The sequence below is a fragment of the Lutjanus erythropterus genome, chromosome 5 (genome assembly GCF_056507025.1).
Source record: "Lutjanus erythropterus isolate fLutEry1 chromosome 5, fLutEry1.hap2, whole genome shotgun sequence".
NCBI classification, from domain to species: Eukaryota; Metazoa; Chordata; class Actinopteri; order Lutjaniformes; family Lutjanidae; genus Lutjanus; species Lutjanus erythropterus.
The window spans coordinates 11,948,955-11,968,151 of record NC_139321.1 but is presented as its reverse complement, the minus strand read 5'-3'; the positions used below and the strand labels follow the sequence as shown (position 1 = coordinate 11,968,151).

Below are 19,197 nucleotides of genomic sequence, written 5' to 3'. Positions count from 1 at the left end.
TATACTATGGAAATATCTACATTATAATAAAATTTCTCCTCACATCTGCACAGTGAAAGAAAAAAATGTGTCTCTATGGTAACAGGTGATGGACTCTGGTGAGCAGGGCCTCTTCGGTGACCTACAGACCACCGTCTCCACCATTGCCATGACAACCACCTCCGCCTCCCTGGCGCCCCCTAACGAGAGTCGGCACGGACATCATCAGGTCAGCTTTTGTACATATATGACTTCTAACTGATGTATGTTGTGCTTTTTTTTTTTAATTTCTTTCATCTTTGAGCATCACTGTCAGTGCCAGCACCTCAAAAAGACTTGGGTCTACATTTGTATTCACTCTTGAATTGAAGTTACTCATGCTGAAACCAGGTAGCTTTAATGGGCACCGGAGCAAGATCTTTTACATGCCAGATGCATGCACAGTCATGCAAGTATTACAGAAAGATCTGTAGTCAGTCTCAAGCTCAAATATATTCCACTGCCATACCTTCAAACTAGTCACTTTTTGACAAAATTCGTCTCATCATTCATGTGAATCCTGTAGATCCAAAGGTGGTGGGGTTTTTTGTTGTTGCTGTTGTTGTTTTTATTTTTTGTTTTTTGCTTTTTTGAGACCAAAGACCATTTAAGTGCATTATCTTCTTTTCCCTCTTAAACATCGATATGTACAATGGATGATAGTTTTGAGCGAGAAAGAAATGTAACCTATCAAATCAAATCCCAACCTGTTTATAATGGAAAGCGTGCCAGCTTGTTAACACGTCAGTTAACACTGTGTATTACTTAAAACGTTAACATTACAGTTCAGAATCATTTTTTTTATTGACTGTCATTGTCAAAAGTTACAAGGAAAATTAAAACAAACTGAATTCACTGACTCAGCAGAATAAGTCACAGTATCAGTGATGATGGTGTTATATCATATTTGGTGACCCATTAGATTTTATGACCTGCAGTGATGGAAAAAGTACAAAAAAAAGCATTAATACCACAATGTAAAAATACTTCATTACAAGTAAAAATCCCTACATAAAGTACTGGAGTAAAAGTACTAAGTAAATTAACTTTACTTTTACTTTAGTACCTTAGTACTTTTTGCTTAAGCACTAAGGTGAAAGTAAAAGTTGTAAGGGCTAGTGAACCAAATACATAATAAACTAGAGACCATCTTGCAATGGGATCACAGCGGCCACAATCAGCCAACCCAAGCTAGCTTGGCCTTCATTTTGATTGCATTACGTGACTGCATGTTGCACAGCAGTGATGCTATCAGCATTGGAAACCAATCTGAAAACAACCCCGCCCACCAAAAACCTCATCTTATCTGATGTGCATCTGAATATGTGTCTGAAATGTTTTTGTGGTTTGTCTTCACAAATGCGTGAAATATGAAAATGTCTTCAGAGTGTCAGCATTAATAACTTGTGAGGTTTAACGGCCATTTGTAAGAATACTTGAGGTGATAAAAGTTAACGGGAAGTCATGTTTCTCAAAACAGGTTGCCTTGGCGACAGAGATCCCCGACTACAACCAGATGACCTTGCCGCTGGGAGGCGGTCACACTGCTACAGCGGCCCAAATGAGACATTTCTGCCGCAGCTACGAGTTCCAGCTCCCCACACAGCCTTCCTCCCTGTCGCCTCCCCTCCCACCTCCCTCCACCGTGCAGTTCTCCACTCTGGGCCCCGGAGGACGCCACGTCTACTGCAACATCCCAATGACACTGCTGAATGGACAGGTGGGAGAAAAGACAGGGCCACTTTTTTTGTCTTCTTTTTTGCCTTTCTTTGCAGTTCCTTATTAGTTTCTAGCATCCAACATCTACACAGTGTATCCTTTTCTTGTTATTGTTTCTTTTTAATGTGCATGTTCTTGGAGTTTAAACATATTAAATTAAATAAAAACCCTCTTTTCTCCCCAGGGGTTCAGAGCAGTTCACTGGGGAACAAGAGGTCTGTTTGGATAAAAGGAAATGTAGAAAGAAAATAATATCTTCATTTTATCCAATCTACAATATTCATGGGAAACAGCTGTCTTATGCAGTATAGTTGTCATATAGGAGGCATGGTGCACTATTGGCATGCAATAGAACAGTATATTTTATAGAATGCAGCTGCTGTTTTTGCTTTTTTAATTGTATATTTTTGCTAGGAGGTGTGACGTATTGGGGAGATTCCTGCTCATCCCTATTGTGCCGTGTTTTTTTCCCAGGTGCCCCAGAGCAGTACGCTTGGGAAGAAGCCAGAGCTCCACCTGAACAGCACCTTCGTACCACTCACCAGCAGAGAACTAAGCTCTGACATCTGGTAGAGGGACTGCTTTAACTGGTGCTGGATTCCAGACCGGTTTACAGACTGCTTTTACACTGGCTTTGGACATGAGGTAGACTGGTTGATCAACTGGTTTTCATTGGGGGGTGGGGGGGGGTTGGACTGTGTACAGCCTTGGTTTCCGGGAGGGACTGCCCGTGGACCGCTTCATCCCATGTTGTGAACAAAGGACTGCTCAAAGACTGTACAAGCCTTGGATTCACAATGGCTGCAGACTGCTTACAGACAGATGGATTTCCGATTACAGAACTGATTGTACACTGGTTTTGGACTCACCAACTGATTACAGACTGCTATAAACTGTAAGATTTGTAGCCACGACCATTGGGAAGGAGCCCTATTATACAATGTGACTGGTCAGAGACATTTGAGTGGTGTGGAGAGTTCGTAGACAAGTGTGGACGTCGATGAAAAGGTCCAGGATACTTAAACAGAGTAGGTATCCACAGACAGGAGCACTCCATCTGTCAAACAAGCTACCAAGTTGGATCTCGGAGCACAAAAACAGCAAGTAATCGCAGTCTGTTCGCACACCAGCTGTGTGCCTGGAAAATCAGTTGATGTGTCAGCTTCTTAAGTACTTGGAAATAACGGTCGACTGAAAAACAAAAGTAGCGTAATCTCAGAATGCCAGTCGATGTGAGCTCTCTTTTTAGCGATCTACCTGTTGACTTGGTGGCTCCTCAGTAAACAAGGCAGACTTCAAGCAATGATTTTGGAATACCAGTCCACCTTAAAAACAACAAGTCAACCTCTTCAAATACAATTCCTGACTAGCTAGCGAGCTAGCAGGTTTGGCTCTTAGAGGGTAAAATGGTTGACTTAGAAGTAATGGATTCCAGCAAGAATATCAAGATAAAGTAAACTTAAGTACTGAGAGAGCACAGTTAGCTGGCGTATATGGAAACATATCTAGCTAACGAAAAGGCTAGCTACTTCTTGAGCTAGCATGATGCTAAAAGGCACCATGAGACTGAAAACCAGCCATTTCCTCACCTTGTAACCCAGTAATCAGCAACTAGCCAACTCATCAAGAGGTGAACTGGCCAAGAGGTTACCAACTACTAACTTTTACCATCAAGCTAAAAGCATCAAGGACTTGGCTTTTTCTATTTGCATGACCACCCATTTAGATAAAAAAATAATAATAATAATCAAATAAACATAGATAAAAGAGTAAATGACACAATCATTTCTCGCAGCCTCCTTTAATATGGAGGAGAATAAACGTCTTCTGTTGATACGGTATGTTTGTTTTCTGTCCAGCCATGAAGTAATGATAAAAACTGATAAAGGGAAAAATAGGAGGTGTCCCTCCAAAAACATTTTTATTATTTATTTTTCTTTTCGTTTTATTTATATCCTTCTAGAAGGTCGGTGAGAGTTTTTGCCACCCAGGCATTGTTTTTTAATGTTTGTTTGTTACAATAATCTCTGTACAGCTTCCATAACTTACACATAGACCTATACATGACGGTGATTTGTTCCCTACAGTTTCTGTTAACACCCACGTTACATGTGAGAGATCCCCGAGCCCCTTCGTTGCTTTCATTCTGTTCCTCTTTTCATCTGTGAGTGAGTTGATGGATGGGTGGGTGGGTGGATGGATGCTCATGGCGGTGCAACCCTGCTAATGGACTGATGTTTTAGAACTGAGACCACCACCAGTCAGCCAAAGGCGGGCCTTCACTGCGGACAAAGCCGGACTCCAAGCTGAACCAGACCACATTCTTTTTTTGTGAGCTTTAAGAAACCAAGATTATTACCATAATATTTAAGCAAAGTGAATAATGTTTTGAATTTACACAAAGGTACTGTCATTGTCTTATTAGAACCAATGAATTCTGGATATTTGAGATTGTTTGATACAATAATTAATTATTTGAGTTGTTATATTCAATGGCAATATACAGTATAGTGGTTGTCTTTTGATTTCTGCTGATTTCTTTGACTATTCTTTGGATATATTGGTTGAAATAATTTAATTGAGAGGAAATAAAAAATCATATGAGTTGTTTTATACATTTTGGATGCCTGTCGTCTGACCCAACGGTTATTTCTCCTTTCCCTCTTCACGTCCTCTTCACGCTCCTCGTCTGTTTTAATTTTCACAGATTTTCTGCGAGCTACTTCCTCATCCTTTTCTTTCAACTGTCAACTTACTCATGAGCCCTGCACCCCCCACACCCTTCCAAGGAACAGCATTTATTTGTGACTTCCAGCCCATTTCCTGATCTCCCACAGTCATGTGGATTTCCTAATAACTCTGCTGAGCTAATCTCAGATGAACTGAACTGTACAGTCAGTTGGATTTTCAGCGTGGATTGCAAAAAGCTGCAGTGAACAAAAATGAATACAAGAGGATATTTAAAATTTAGACTTACAAGGAATTTCAGTAAACCAAGTCAGTATTTATTAAGCACTACACAGTGTGTGGGCTAATAATAAAGTGACAAATAATGCTGTGCTAAAAAGGCATCAGGAAAATGGAATAGTAACGTAACATTATTACAACACTTAAAAACACAGCCGTTGAAACAATTAATTTTTGCTCTTTCAGCAATTAGTTTTCAAGATGAAAAACAGGAGAAACAGTTCGCCGGGCTCTCTGGCTGCTCAAAGCTCAAAAGTGTGCCTACCACCTCGTCTAAAACTCACCAATTAACACATTGTATCTGGCTTGTTTAGTTCTAAGACAAACAAAAAATACAGTTTGTTGTTTTAGGGAGTTATGAGCTTTAACCATTTCTCTTTTCCTGTTTCCGGTCTGTTGCTGAGCTCAGACCTGCCTCCCTTAACTTGTTAAGCACATTATTAAGTTTAAGTTACATTCTAAACTAAGTATTGAAACTATTATGAATTAACAACAGGTTTTTACTCCCAACTCGTCTATTATGGCAGCTTGGTCAGTGACCCCACACTTCAAACTATGACACTGTATGTACCCCTTTAGTGTTAGTTTTGCAGTCCATGGTCAAGTTAGCAATAACAACTATGCACCATCTAGGCAGACTTTCAAAATAAAGGTACAAATAACTTAGTTATGTTTAGGAAAAGATCATTGTTTAGGTTAAAACATACAGTTGTTATGTAAGTTGTCATTTGTATGTTATGTGGGTTAGAAAGAAGTCAGTGTTGACTTTCGTTTTCACATGGGACACAATAGTCCTGTGTTTGTTTGACCCATCCATCCACCCCACCTCCTGTGGACTTTCTCACTCTTAGTACTACATCACCTGACTTTGACAGCAGACATAAACATGATGCAAGAGGGGCGCCTCCCGAAATGACTCTAGAAGGTTACGGCGTCATAGTTGGAAGAACAGGGACGTTTAACAAGCTGCTTTATTATACTGCCAAACTTAACATCCTCTCTTGTTTCACAGTGGTCAGAAACCTCAGACCTCAGGTTGGTACGGGGTTTTGGCACCGTGCAAACCTCTGTCCAGCTCTTTAATCTGACCTCATGCTAACTTCTCTTCAGTCTTATGTAACACATGAAGATGGCAGTCTAAAACACTTTAGTGTGAAGTTTATTTCGGTGTGCACATTCTACAAAACCTCATAATTAGTTGAGCCAGGGTGTTGCAGAATTTATGTTAAGTGTCTTTATTTCTGAGAATAGTTTCCTCTTTTATTACAATTGTGGCCTTCTATACACGATGAGATTTTTTTCTCTATTCAATGAGAAAAAAATGTATGTAGCAAAGATAAATTTCCACTAATGGGGGGTTTCTAGACTGCTTGTCATATAGCACAATCTAAGGAAGGTAAAACTGCCGACATCATGGTTCAAAAGTTCATGGCCGCAGGCCTCATGGATGTCATGAGACCTCAGCGTCTAGTGTGCCTTCCCTATACAATAGAAAATTGAGGTTGTGGTTGGTTGGTTTCCATTCCACCGAAGTTTTGAAGCAATCTGCAGTTTCGGTTGATCTTCACAAACTCTGTGATGGTAATTGTAAACATGGGACTTGTCACTTGTCATTGGACAGAATAAATGAAAATGCGGTTGGCAATCTGCAAATAAATACACAATAATAAAAAGTAGTATAGTGAGTATTGTGCACTAGGAGGTGCTGTACGTTGCGCGATGCTCACCTCGTGTAATATTTTACTCACTGCACAGTCAGAGAAAATGTTGCATTTGAGATACAGAATGAAAAATCCCCAAACGTGTTAGTTCTGAGAGCGGTTAAACAACGCTAAGAGTCTGCAGCTCTGAAGCTGTACTTATGCACAGAGGTGCTTTGAAATAAATAGCAATGTTAGCATGTTGACATGCTAAAGACAATAAAATGACCATTTTAACATGCTGATGTTTAGCAGGTAAAATGTTTTCCCTGTTCACCATCTTAGTTTAGCTTCTTAACATGCGCTCATTTGTTTATTAGCACAAAACAAAGAACAGCTGAGGCTGATGGGAATGTTATTCGTGTCTTTGGTACTTTGCTAATGTATTAGGCAAACTGAAGCTATGACATGATGATGGCGCTAAAGGAAAAGTCAGGGCATCACCAAAGTCCTCATCTGGAGACGATGAAATTTGAATTGCAATCCATCCAATATTTGTTCAGATATGTCAGTCTCTAGTGGGGCTAAAAACATTCATCTTTGCTATAAGCAGATACTGTTGGTGTTTTTAAATCTTAGTGCATTTAAAAACAAAGCTATAAAAAATATGTAATATAATGACAGAAGTGACAAGCGTAACATGACTCACCTGACACTGACACTAGCATTAAGAAAAAACTCACCTAATGCATGGAGAACTTCTATCCTATCAACCTTCAGTTATATATGTGTGAAGTCATGAAATGTTAGAAGCAAGAGAAAAACCTACTATGGACACTGGATGTTGCATAGGTGCTTCAGGTAGATTCCCTAACCACAACTCTCATGGCAGGTTTTACTCATGAACCAGAAATGACTCAAGTTACTTGGAACCTAGAAATACTGTATTTATCATGTTTTTCAGTGGAAATATATGCTGATTACATTTTGCCTTATCTGTAATGCTTCTCAGAATGACACAGATGTCATGTTACAGATGCCACAAGTGCACAAATAAAGGGATGTTACATTTCTGTTTTGTTGTAGTGCGGATATAAAACGTGAGAAACAGAAATAAGAAAACCCCTCCAAAAATGGCACATGTATTATTGTATTACCCCACCCCACCCAACATTCAAAACGAAGCACTGGATCCTGTTCTTTTTCAGTGCACAGACTAAATACAAAACAACTTAGAGCTATAATATTTCTGCATTAAAATGTGATATTTGTTATATATTTTGTTGAGTTGTGTACTTGCATTAATCCTATATGTTTATAACAATAATTAAAGCCTGAAAAAGCCAGAATTTATTCAAGGTAACAGTCTCTTTCCCACCAGTTGGCAAAGGTGACTAAACATCAAATGACAAAAACTTTAGTATTACCAGGTGCATGAACATTATTTCTGCCTGAATCAGGTCAAATACATTTTCATCTTCAATTTTAGTTGTTTAACAATGAAGACAACTCCACTAATGTCATCAAACAACACGCTTTGTTATTGTTGCTGTTATTATTGTTTTCATGTGAAAGAGACCCCCAGTAATAGAACTTACATATTATACATCATTCATTACAGATATGTATGTAAACACACATTTTGAATTATGACTGCATGAGAGGCACACAAATTCTATTTCTCATAATTCAGTCTGACTGCAGCTGCAGCTGTACACACTGTAATTCTCATTCATCTGTCCTACAGAAAGAGCAAGGCTAGTAGAATTTATTTATTGCCATTATTTACTATTAGAGTTTATGATATATTTAAGAGACCTCCCGGTTTTGACATTTGCTTCTCTTTCTTCTTAGTTCACGGCTGCGTCTTGCTGTCAATGTAAACCCAACACTTCCTCTGTCTGATTGATATTATGTAAGAAACCCCTCTGTTTTGACATTTGCAGAGCTTTCCTATTAGTTCACTGCTGCTTTTTGCTGTCACCTCAAACCCAACACTTCCTCTGTCTGATTCACGTTGAAAGATTTAAACCCACTGGTAGTGGGAACAACATACGGTAAATCTCTTCCCCTCAGTGGAATGCTTTTATTGTGAAATATTTGCAAGAAGTCTTGAATTTAATTCAACTTTTGGTGCAGTTACTGTTGTTTTTAAGTTAATGGCACTGAGGAATGTGCCATGTGTTTTGTTGACCACGTAGAAGTCAGGTTATGTTTTTATTATTATCTCCACCAGGTGTAAGCCCAGAGGGGATCATGCGATCGCGCGTGTGCACATGACCAACGAGCCTGGAGCTTGTCCACAGCAAACCTTGCATACTGCTGGACCAATTAGCCTATTTTTTTGTGTGTGTGCACGTTCATGACTGTATGCTAAAGGGCCTCTACTGTTAACAAACTTGGCCCAAATAAACAGGTGCTCTCAACGATGAACTGTTTAAATTTTGGTGGTCGAAGGTCATAGGTCAATATTGGTACGTTCAATCTACTGGCAACAAAGCATCAGGCCACGACTCATTTTCAATGCAAGCCTGCAACGTGAAGCCAGAAACTGACGTCTGTCACTTGTCGCTATGTGTCGGGCGTGAGGCGCGAGAAAAGTTGAGCTGGCTTTTTTTTTTGTCAGACAATCATATATCTTTGTTTTGCCTTTTCTATGCTGTGTAAATAATGACAGAAACACTTCCTCTTGTTGTTAGCTAGTTTCCAGATTTATTTAATCCTTCCCTTTTTCTTACCTTGATATCGACAAAAACAATGCAGCTTGATGATCCATGCTCACTGATTCTAACCAAAAGTGCTTATTGACATCAACGAGCAGCACTTTCTTGGTGACTTGGCGACAATATAGCCAGCTACATTTTGCCTTTTTGTAGCTGTGTCACTGGTAATGTGAACATCTTCGGTCTGTGAATGTGGTAGAACACTTTGAGAGAATGTCTTCAATTTTGGCCCAAATGTCTCCTCTGGACTCCAGGATGAACTGATTAGATGGTCACTGCAACCTCATGTCCATCCCACTTTTGTAAACATGATATCTCAGAAATGCTTGAAGGGAATTTCTTCAAAATTCAAAATGTTCTCTTGGATTCAAGGATAAACTGTTGGGGGTTAGGTTCAAGGTTACTATGACCTCATAGCATGTTTTGGGCCATAACTCAAGAATTCATACACTAATTATTTCACACAAATTGTTAATAGGATACTCGCAATGTTGGAGAGTAACTGTAATGTAATTAAATTACAAAATAAATGTAAGCCATTACAGCTACTGCAAAAAAAGAAAAAATAAAGTAATGGAATTACAGTTACTAATCAAACTGTTGGTGATTACAAATGGGGTTACATCCAAATGTTCTTTTTGGGTTACTTGGCAGAGATCTGCATCCTATTAAGTGCACTCTTCTGGTTTATTTAGTGGCATTGTGACAAGTGGTGGTGAAGATGTAGGTTGTAACCAACTGAATACCGCTCGCCTCACCCTCCCCTTCCAAGCGTGAGAAAGTTACTGCAGAAGTCACAAAAACATGAAATATATCTATGTATCTATCAACGTGTCAACGGATCAGTGTGCTTTCTGGTAAATGCAGCAGTGTTGCAATAATGACTCAACGTCATGAATGCCTGTTGAATGTTGTGTAAAATTTGATGTAAAGCACTGTCAGCATAGGCTCTTCAAATGGTAATGTAAGGCATTTCCACCACCATCCAATGCCAGCATTTATATTTAAATGTTGTATAGTTGATCAGCACGTGTCTTCCCATATATTTTTTTTAGACCAGTGTTCTGGAAGAAGGCCTCATGCACTTGTCTGACGCACATCACCACAAACCACAGTGCAGCAGCTCAGCAGCAACATCCTCATTCTTACCTGCTGTTTGTTAGTGTGCTGTAGCAGTCACAAGAGTCGGCTTGAAAATCATTCTCTGCCTTTCGACAATGCCAGAGAGCTCTGTTTCCAAATGGTAAGTCAAGATTTTTAATTCATCATTTAATTTGGTTTATTTTCAATGTATTGACTTTTTCAGGATCACACAGTTCAGTCCAAGGTTTAATGTAGTTCTTGAAAGTGAAAGTAACAAATATGTAGTAAAAAAAAAAATATGTCTGGCTATCTTTTAAATGCATAAGTCATATTGATTGCAGTAGAGACTGCTTCTCACAAGCATTAGAGCTCATGTCTTGATTACTGGTGTACAAATGTATCTGACTATGCAGCTGTAACGTCTAAAAGAAAGTGAGATTTTGTATTTGATTACACTGTAATGTCAGTACAATGTTCTTCTCTGGTGTCCACAGCAGAGAAATTAACATAGTACAAACAGTAATACCAGCACAACTCAAAATAGGTTTCTAAACACATTTTTAAAGTTTGCTTTTATAAAATGTTCTGGCTCAGATAAAGGCATAGGTACAGAGAAATTTTTTTAGACCCTTTTACTTCCGTCACATGATGAGCTGGAGGCAAAAAAAAAAACTGGATGATGAAATGATAAAATGTCATCTTGTGTTGTTGGGTGCCAGAATCTAAGTAGTATTCATCAAAACTGTATTGCATACCGGTCACCTGTCAAAAAAGTACAATTATTGTTAAACACAATAAGACAAAGAAGCAGCAAAATAAATTCACCAAAAATGTCTTGGTCAGTCTTTCCACTGTTGTAGCTCTGGGTTGGTTGAAATAAATTCACTACGTTAGATGTGAAAACAGTCTGGCTCTACAGGCTGTCTTCCTCTCACTTGTCCTCCGGCTCAGTGGATTTGTACTGTGCCTTTGAGTTCATCACGAGCAGCGCCTGTCACTCTTGCAACCATTAAATGAGAAAAATAAAATGACAAAACTCACCCCAAAAACCACCTAAAGATGGACACTATTGCATCTAATTGACCCTTCACTAAGCTTTCTATTGTCACACTGCACATATGCAATTTACATTGATAACTGTGTCAGATTTAAAATTTAAATTTGGAGTAATTCTTGAAACACAAGGTCTTTGATTCCTCAAAGAAGTAAGCAAAAGCAAACTCATTTCTAGCTGATGACTGTGGATTTTGTCAGCTTATCAGCAGATGTCATGTGTATAGCTGGCTAAAGTAAGCTGTCTGTCTCCAGCTGACTTTTTAATGTTCCTATCGGACACATTTTAAAACAAAAGTCCTGCAAAAGGCTCCGAAATATGTAAAGTTACTTTACAGCTGTGTGCATGATATAACATTAATGCTAATAGACCGAGGCTAAAGCTACATCTCAGCAAACAGTGGTTCGATGGTAAGATATGACAATACATATGATAGACGACAGACGCTGGGACAAGATTAGTGCAACAGCCCTTGAGACAGTCACCCAGCCAGACCAGCCGGACCACAATGGCCTCAGTAAGACAGCCCGGATAAGAGCTAAGCTGACCCGGTTTAGACCTAAGAGAGCTAGCCAGAGAGAGATGCATCGTTGTCGGCCCACTTTGATTTTGCACCAGCCCACATCATCCCTCTCAACCAACCACTGGGAGCAAGCTGTTTGGCAAATCCAATGGTATCTAACACAAGTTTTGCAGGAGGTCACTGGAGGTTACTGCAGCTAGTAAGCTAACATTAGTTAGCCAGATATGCTAGCATATGCAGCATGCATTAGAGCAGATAAAGACAAAGTTAAATCCATTCCTCACACATATGCTCTTGAATTTTACGTTTTTGAAAGACTACAAAAAAGAAGACACCATCCAAACTCTTGTGTAAATCTTGACAGGTCTGTGGCGCACTAGTTACAGTTGCTACTCTATGACTGGACAGTTGCTGTTTGCAGGAGGGGCTTAGTCCCATTGGTCAATGCTAACTTTTTCAACTTTTTCAGTCAAAGTCAGTGACTGCTATTGTTAGAAACAAAAAACCATAATGTTTACCAACAGAAGCGGTTTCTATATCCCCTCATATGTCATCAAAGCACCTAGAGGATCATCTTTTTCACAATGACATAAACATGTCTCTATATGTCCTTGGTAAAACATGTAAACTAGGCTTTAAAAACAACATGGGGAAGTCCATAACAGGCTGGGGGGCAAATTGAGATGTCTCGCAGGCACATTCAAACTAAAAAATATACACGGTGACACAGTGATCGGTGTCAATATTGTTGTAATGACAAAGATCCAAGTTAAAGAAGAGAACAATGTTAACACTCAACAACTGAGTGATGAAAAGCAAATAATTGGCTGTTTGCATACATCAGGCCAAGTAAACCTGACACCCTCTCTACTCTAAATCGACTATGTTACACCAAATGCAGAATGTCCATCTGTTGAAAGACTCACCACAAACTCAACAGACCATAACGTACGTGCTGGAAAGAGTCATGTGACAGGAAAATGAGCAGCAGAGTGCTCAAATATTAATAATAAATGGTTTAAAGAATTAAAAACTAGAGGAATATCTGAGTCATGGCTGTGAAATGATTTGGGTTTGCTACACTGGGGCAGTCTTTTCATATGATACTGCTCATGTCTTATAGCGTTACTGATGTCAAAAATGAAGAAGGAAATGTGCAGACCTTTCATGTAGTAAATAGAACATGTCCACAGTCTGTGGAGACGCCTGTGAAGCATGTGAAGTATAATAGGCTAGGGGAGACCAGGGACGATTGTGACACACTCATTTTTAGGCCTGGATGATTTAGCTGAGAAACCTATCACAATAGTCAAGTTTCATATTAGTTGATATTGATTATTATTGATCATATATGTCATGACTGATGATGTTGTGTACTCCAAAGGGTGAAAGTGGCTAAGGTGATAAAACATGCTTGCAGTATTACTACATCATCACTAATGTGGATATAATGCTTAAGTGGGTGGAGCCAAATAATAGAACATCTAAAACAGCCTGATAAATTCAGAAAATTACATCAATTTATTGTAATGCAGCCTTTAAAACCAGGAAAAGACAACACTTATGCCTAATCACCATAGAACAATATGCAAAATCTAAGAAAATATCTAGTTTCATATCATGATGCAATATAATCTCTACTCTATTTTTTGGAAGTACAGTATTTTATCTGTAGTCACACATTAATTTTATTTATTGGTTACTATTTAAAATTAGCTTTAAAAAACTATGCTAAGATATTTGTTGCTAGCAAGCATAAAAGATTGTATCATGTCAGCAAGATCAGATATCTTAATGCCAGCAGCTTCTTTGTCTGTGTTGACATACTTTTCTTTTAGGAAATAAACATTTCACTGAATTTATAAGTAGATTTTTTTTAAAAAACTCAATTCAACAGTAATTAAAATCTACAGATTAGATTTTTGCATTGAATACATATCATCCCTGACATTTGAAATATTTGGGTCTATAAGAAAATAGCTTAAGTAACATTAATAGAAACTACAGCAGTAATGTGATCATGTTGAGGTATGTATATACATGTTTCTCATATCAAAAGATGGCTAGTGTTAATATTTTAAGTACTCACTCAGTTCTGAAGAAAAAAGACAAATATTTTTTTATATTATATATTATAATATAATATTATTACCCCCAGTCTCCCCTTTATATCAGTTTTCATGTTGTGTTAACACACATCCCACTTTTCTCTACATATTTTTTTGTCCAGTACAGTTCATGGTTGTGGTTTCTGATGGATGCAAATCTACATGGAGACTTCTTCCTGTGCTCTAAACAGTTACACATAAATCCCGGCTAATGAAGGACGTCATCATTACTGGGCAAGGAAGAGACAATATTAGCAAAGTGCTTCCTGATTCCAATACGGTAATGGATTGTAAAGTGCTTCTGATGAGCAGAGTGGGCATTAAAGATGTCTATTTTCACTTTTGTCTTGGCAGTGAAAAGACTCCATGGACAAGAGCTCGACGATGGTTGTGTTTTTTGATGCTGTGCCTCATGATTGGAACTTTAATGTTAATACTCTATGATTCGAGGACAGCAACCTCGTGGGTAAGCCAGTCTCCTAACAACATGACAGCTCCAGCTGTCAGTGTAAGTATATTTTCTGGCCTCTGTGTCCATGTCGTCTTAAAAGAAAGGCAGCTATCCAAATGACCAAGGCAAATTAATGCATCTGTATTATTTTTCTGCTGTTACTATAAAAATGTGTGTTTGAATGTTTCTCATAAGAGATACTGTTTAACATTCGTCTGCTGAATTTCAGCTGTTTAAAATCCATCCAGTAAAATGAGATTTGTAATTAGCTACTCAAACATAAATGCTAACAAGTTGCTTTTCACTGTACTAAAGTGCAAAAAGCCGACAGGAGATTTTCTTAATTGGTGTATTCACACAGAGCACATTACAAATTTTAGAAGCTGCACGATTGCATACAAATTTGCAGGAAAGACACAAGAGGGCACAAAGGGACAGAATTTTTCTCTTGGATGTGTGAATTACAATGGAGACATGTAACTTGACCAAATATTCTCATTTATCCTGGGCACTGTTGGGAAAGTTACTTGAAAAATGTTGTTGAAAATGATTCATTACATATTACTCAGCAAAAAGTTAGTTGCATTTTATTAATTATACAACAGCAAAAGTAAAGGCTCATTTATTCTAACCCTTAGCTGCACATACAGATTCAAACAGAGCCTTCGTAATCTGTGCTCATTTCATCTGTATTTGTGTCTGTTTTCTGAAAACTTACCAATATGGACCAAATGGAGCAGTATCACTGGAATACATGGGGGACAGTGTAGCCAATAGTTCAAGCGATAAACCTTAAGTATTGGAGATTATATCCATGCCACCATATAGGAAGCATGGAAGTACTGAGGGATATATCGTTCGAAATGGACATGTCTATTTTCATATGAAGGGGGCGTAAAATTTTGTTTCACACATATAGAAACAGACATTGTGAGCTAACAAGCAACCAGTTTGGAAGTATCAAATGACCATTAAGAGCTAGCTTAATGTCAGTTAGCATTAAGCTAGCTGTTGTCCTGAACTCTGACCAAAATCATGTGTTTCCTGAGTTACGCTGACCAGTGGGTACCATTAGCAAGGTAGCTAAGACCACACAACATATAAATATGACCACAACACCAGTTCCTAGGAGGCAGATTTCTCCTCTTTTGGTAAAAGCTAGCTGCCTCCCTACACACTGTCTGTCAACTGTCTGTCAACTGGATGCACAGAGAAGAAACTGATAACTATCAGTTACTGTATTAGTTATTGCAGTATACTCACTGAATGAAATGAAAGTAACGGGAACAGAGTTTGTGGTGAAGTCTGCGACACCAATGACTGTAAATAAAGATGGGTGGCACCTCTCCACTCCCCCCCCCACAGTACAAAAATTAAGCCAAAATATAACAGATACAAGTGCTACCATCTTTTGCTGGTGACATCATTTGGAACCAGGGTCGGTGGAACCACAGTATTGAGTTCCCACCCTCACAGCAGCAGAGCTCAGCTGTAAATCATGTTTTTAAAACATCAAACAACTAATTAAAATCAAACCGATCCGAAAAATGATCACTCGAGCAACCGCTTTGATACTAAGGTTCCATTCCATTCAGCTCTAACAAGGTCAGGGTAATGCTGTTGTGCATGTTGGCTCACTTGAAAGGCTATGCTTCACTAAATGAAACAGGATCTTCATTGCTGTCACCTGTGTTTACCCTACTATTTCAATTTAAATGGCAGCCATGAAAAAGGTCTACTGAAGTGCAACGCTACTTTCACAGGTCTCACCAGCTGACCCTGAAGCATCAGCATACATTGTGGCATACCCACACCAGTACGATTTCATATTGGATGAACCCAATAGATGTCAGGAGGAAAGCCCATTCTTGGTTCTTATGATCCCAGTCGCACCCCACAACAGAGAGGCCCGTGACATAATCCGCAAGACGTGGAGCAAAGAAATCACAGTGCTGGGCCAAGTGGTCAGTCACTACTTCCTGTTGGGACTGTCCAAAGAGGAAGATGGGACCGGGCAACTTAAGGAGCAAGTGAGTTGTTTCATTTTTGAAATTCCGGAATTTTTTTTTCTTTATTTCTGAGAGAGAGGAAGAGAGATGAAAATCATTCTGGGAGTTCATCGGTAAAAAATTTCATGTGCGTTTCTGTTCTTGCCGTTTGCAAAATAAATAGACCAACATGAAGAAGATGCTTCAGAGAAAATTAAACTCACAAGGTAATCAGAGCAGAGAAGGAAAAGAGGGTCAAGACGTCAGGTTAACAAAATTCCCTCATCAACCTGCCCATTCTCACTCCCAACGTGTCGGAGCAGCTTGGTCAGTGCGCTTATGCTTCAAAGTATGACACTGTAGGTACTCCTGTAGCACACTGCATCTTCACACATCTTTTCACACGAAGCTGGTGGCAAAAATCATGTTGTGTTAGTCTAATTTAGATGGTAGAGCCACAGGTTACTGTACCAACTACATTAATGGTCAGAAGTGTTTAAATTCATGGCACTTTGTGCTTGTTAACAAATGAATTAAAGCGCTTGGTGTGCTTGGCTGCTAACACATCAGAGCAACAAAACGCACACTACACCTCATCATGTAGAGTCAATGTTAAGAATAATATAGCATATGCAGTTACATTATTTGTGGTCCTTTCAAACACCAATGAAATGTATTAGTCTATGGCCATTTTACCACAGCATATTTCCTGCTTTGACTCAGAACTCGGGCAGGTCACACATCTATCTTTAACACAATGCATCCCTGTAGTTGGCGCCTGCGTAAATAAGAAATGTACGTTATCTAGCGTTACCTACAGTAACTCACATAACTTCCATATGTAAGTGACAAAACTTAGGTAGCATAATCTTTTCCAAAACCTACCCAAGTATTTTTGTTTCCTAATCTTACCGATTCTAAGTAGTTTTTGTGCCTTTATTATGAAAGTCTTCTAGAACATTAGAGGGCTAGAGCTGCATCTACACCATCAGGATTTGAAAAACTGACCAAGCTGGTATATTTGACATCTTGTGAGTGAAAATGTGTTGCATCAACCTGGTATGCAGCACCAGGCATCTGCTTTCAGTCAAAAGGCTCTGATAAATCAACGAGACACTACATGTCGAGTGCAAAGACAAAGATAGCAACTAGATGGTGAGCACAGTGTAGCATTTAGTGCTAATGAGCCAAATATTTCCCTTAGGAATTGGTAGACACCAGATCAGCTAAAAGGAGAGTGAATAATGGACTTGATTCATCAAGTGGCCAGAAACACAACTCCAAATGAATGCTAATGTTGCTCTGTATAAGCTGGATGTCCTTAGTGTTCCCTGAGTGGCCGATAAATCTGTTAACTATTGCTTTAAACCCAGTCTCCTGTCATTCCTTCTTTAGGTGTTACAGGAAAGCCAGAGTCATCATGATATTCTCCAGAGTAACTTCTTGGACACCTACAATAACCTCACCATCAAAACCATGGTCATGTTTGAATGGCTAAGCTCCCATTGCCCCAACACGTCCTACGCCATGAAGATCGACTCGGACGTATTCCTCAATGTCCACAACCTCGTTGACATGCTTTTGAAAGCCCCCCGACATCACTACATGACAGGATTGGTGGCAAGGAATGCTGCTGTTCTTAGAGACCATAATTCAAAGTGGTTTCTGCCTGTTTCTGCCTTCCCTGAGTCTCGGTACCCGCCGTATGCCCTGGGGTTGGGCTATGTATTCTCAATGGATTTAACCAAGAAGATACTGGAGGCATCAAGCCACGTTAAAGCTGTTTATATTGAGGATGTGTACGTGGGACTGTGTATGAGACATTTGGGAATCGCAATGACAGATCCTCCTCATGGTGGTTTGTTTCAGGTATCGATACCTTTTTTAACAAGCAACTGTTATTGGACCTCTGTCATTGCAATATTACTACAGGACTCTAAACAGCTTTCAGATGTATGGAAGACATATCAGACTCAAGCACAAAGTGGCTGTTAAACGCCACTCTGTAAGTAACTGCTTTGATGTTATTTTTTTAGATTTTAAGTATGGTCTGGACATTTGATAGTAAAACAGAGATTGTGAAAATGGATATTCATTTTGAAGCTGAGCAAAATGTGTTCATATTTAGGTATTTGCAAAGATTGCACAAATGATTGTAAAGATGTCAACTGAGTGCTGCAGGGATGAGTCCAAAATCCCAGAAATTAGTTTGCATACTTGTGTCTCCTGTTCCCTTGTCTCAAAGTCAGTGGTTTTTTCAATTGGGTTTTTGGTTAGATGTCTGAAATAAGGTCTGTGGTTGATGCAAGCATTCAAGATTTACGGGGGTTTGTTGACAGAATGTGGCAGAAATGGAGTAAATTCTTCAAGAGCATGTTTTCATTAGCATTAAATAGGGCTGGGTATTGTTAAGAACCTCACGATTCGATTCGATATTGATTTAAATTCTTCAATATCGATTCAGTAAGAAGTACAAATACACAAATAATTAAGAGTACCTGTTGGCAATAAAACATCTGAAAATAAACATTAGCAGCACCATAATAGCTCACTTGTGCATATAAACCTCTGTCTTCACCTCTGTGTACAGCTTCGGGATGGCGACCTCTGTCATGTGTTTTCGTGTTGGTATAGCGTATCGTGGTTCAAGTGTGTGTACCATCTTCTTAAAACCTTCATTTTCCACAACACTGTACGGTCGAAGGTCCTTGCAAATGAAGACGGCCACGGACTCTGTTATCTTCTGTGTGCGGACAGAGCTTGGCGGTAGTTTGCAGACATGTTGTTGTTTGGTCGCGTGCAGCCTCCGTCCTTAAAACGCGAATCACACAAAGATGTTGCGCACAGCGCCTCCAATGGCCAGGAGGTGAATCGATTCAGAGGGTTTGCTTAATCGATATTGAATTAGGGGGTGGATAATTTC

General features: G+C 39.1%; 2 protein-coding genes across 6 annotated transcripts in view; both read left to right on the top strand.

Annotated features, from left to right (window-relative positions):
- The window catches only part of il1rapl2 (interleukin 1 receptor accessory protein-like 2), a 490,288-nt gene extending 485,927 nt beyond the window's left edge, over positions 1–4,361 (top strand). For 3 of the 4 annotated variants that reach the window (XM_084718821.1, XM_084718820.1, XM_084718819.1), the window contains 3 exons: positions 86–208; positions 1,499–1,738; positions 2,212–4,361. In XM_084718821.1, the coding sequence (XP_084574947.1) occupies positions 86–208; positions 1,499–1,738; positions 2,212–2,310 (462 nt within the window). In that variant the 3' untranslated portion in view covers positions 2,311–4,361. Of the gene's footprint in view, positions 1–85; positions 209–1,498; positions 1,739–1,921; positions 1,953–2,211 lie in introns of all 4 variants that reach the window. The other variant, XM_084718822.1, reaches the window with a different exon arrangement.
- Positions 4,362–10,137: 5,776 nt separating this feature from the next.
- On the top strand, positions 10,138–18,320 carry LOC146326528 (beta-1,3-galactosyltransferase 2-like). Of its 2 annotated transcripts, none has more exons than XM_084718361.1 (4): positions 10,138–10,310; positions 14,190–14,301; positions 16,050–16,316; positions 17,670–18,320. In XM_084718361.1, exons 1-4 carry the CDS (start codon positions 10,285–10,287, stop codon positions 18,267–18,269), a joined length of 1,005 nt encoding a protein of 334 aa, XP_084574487.1. In that variant the 5' UTR covers positions 10,138–10,284; the 3' UTR covers positions 18,270–18,320. The 2 variants fall into 2 exon arrangements, with proteins under 2 accessions (XP_084574487.1, XP_084574488.1); XM_084718362.1 differs by having other exon boundaries at positions 14,190–14,343.
- The last annotated feature ends 877 nt before the right edge of the window (positions 18,321–19,197 follow it).

Excerpts from the sequence above, each read along its gene's own strand:
- LOC146326528 (XM_084718362.1), top strand. The coding sequence starts at position 10,285 with ATGCCAGAGAGCTCTGTTTCCAAATG. Across the intron at positions 10,311-14,189 it reads GAGAGCTCTGTTTCCAAATG|TGAAAAGACTCCATGGACAA; the intron begins GTAAGTCAAGAT and ends TTGTCTTGGCAG. Across the intron at positions 16,317-17,669 it reads CCGGGCAACTTAAGGAGCAA|GTGTTACAGGAAAGCCAGAG; the intron begins GTGAGTTGTTTC and ends TTCCTTCTTTAG.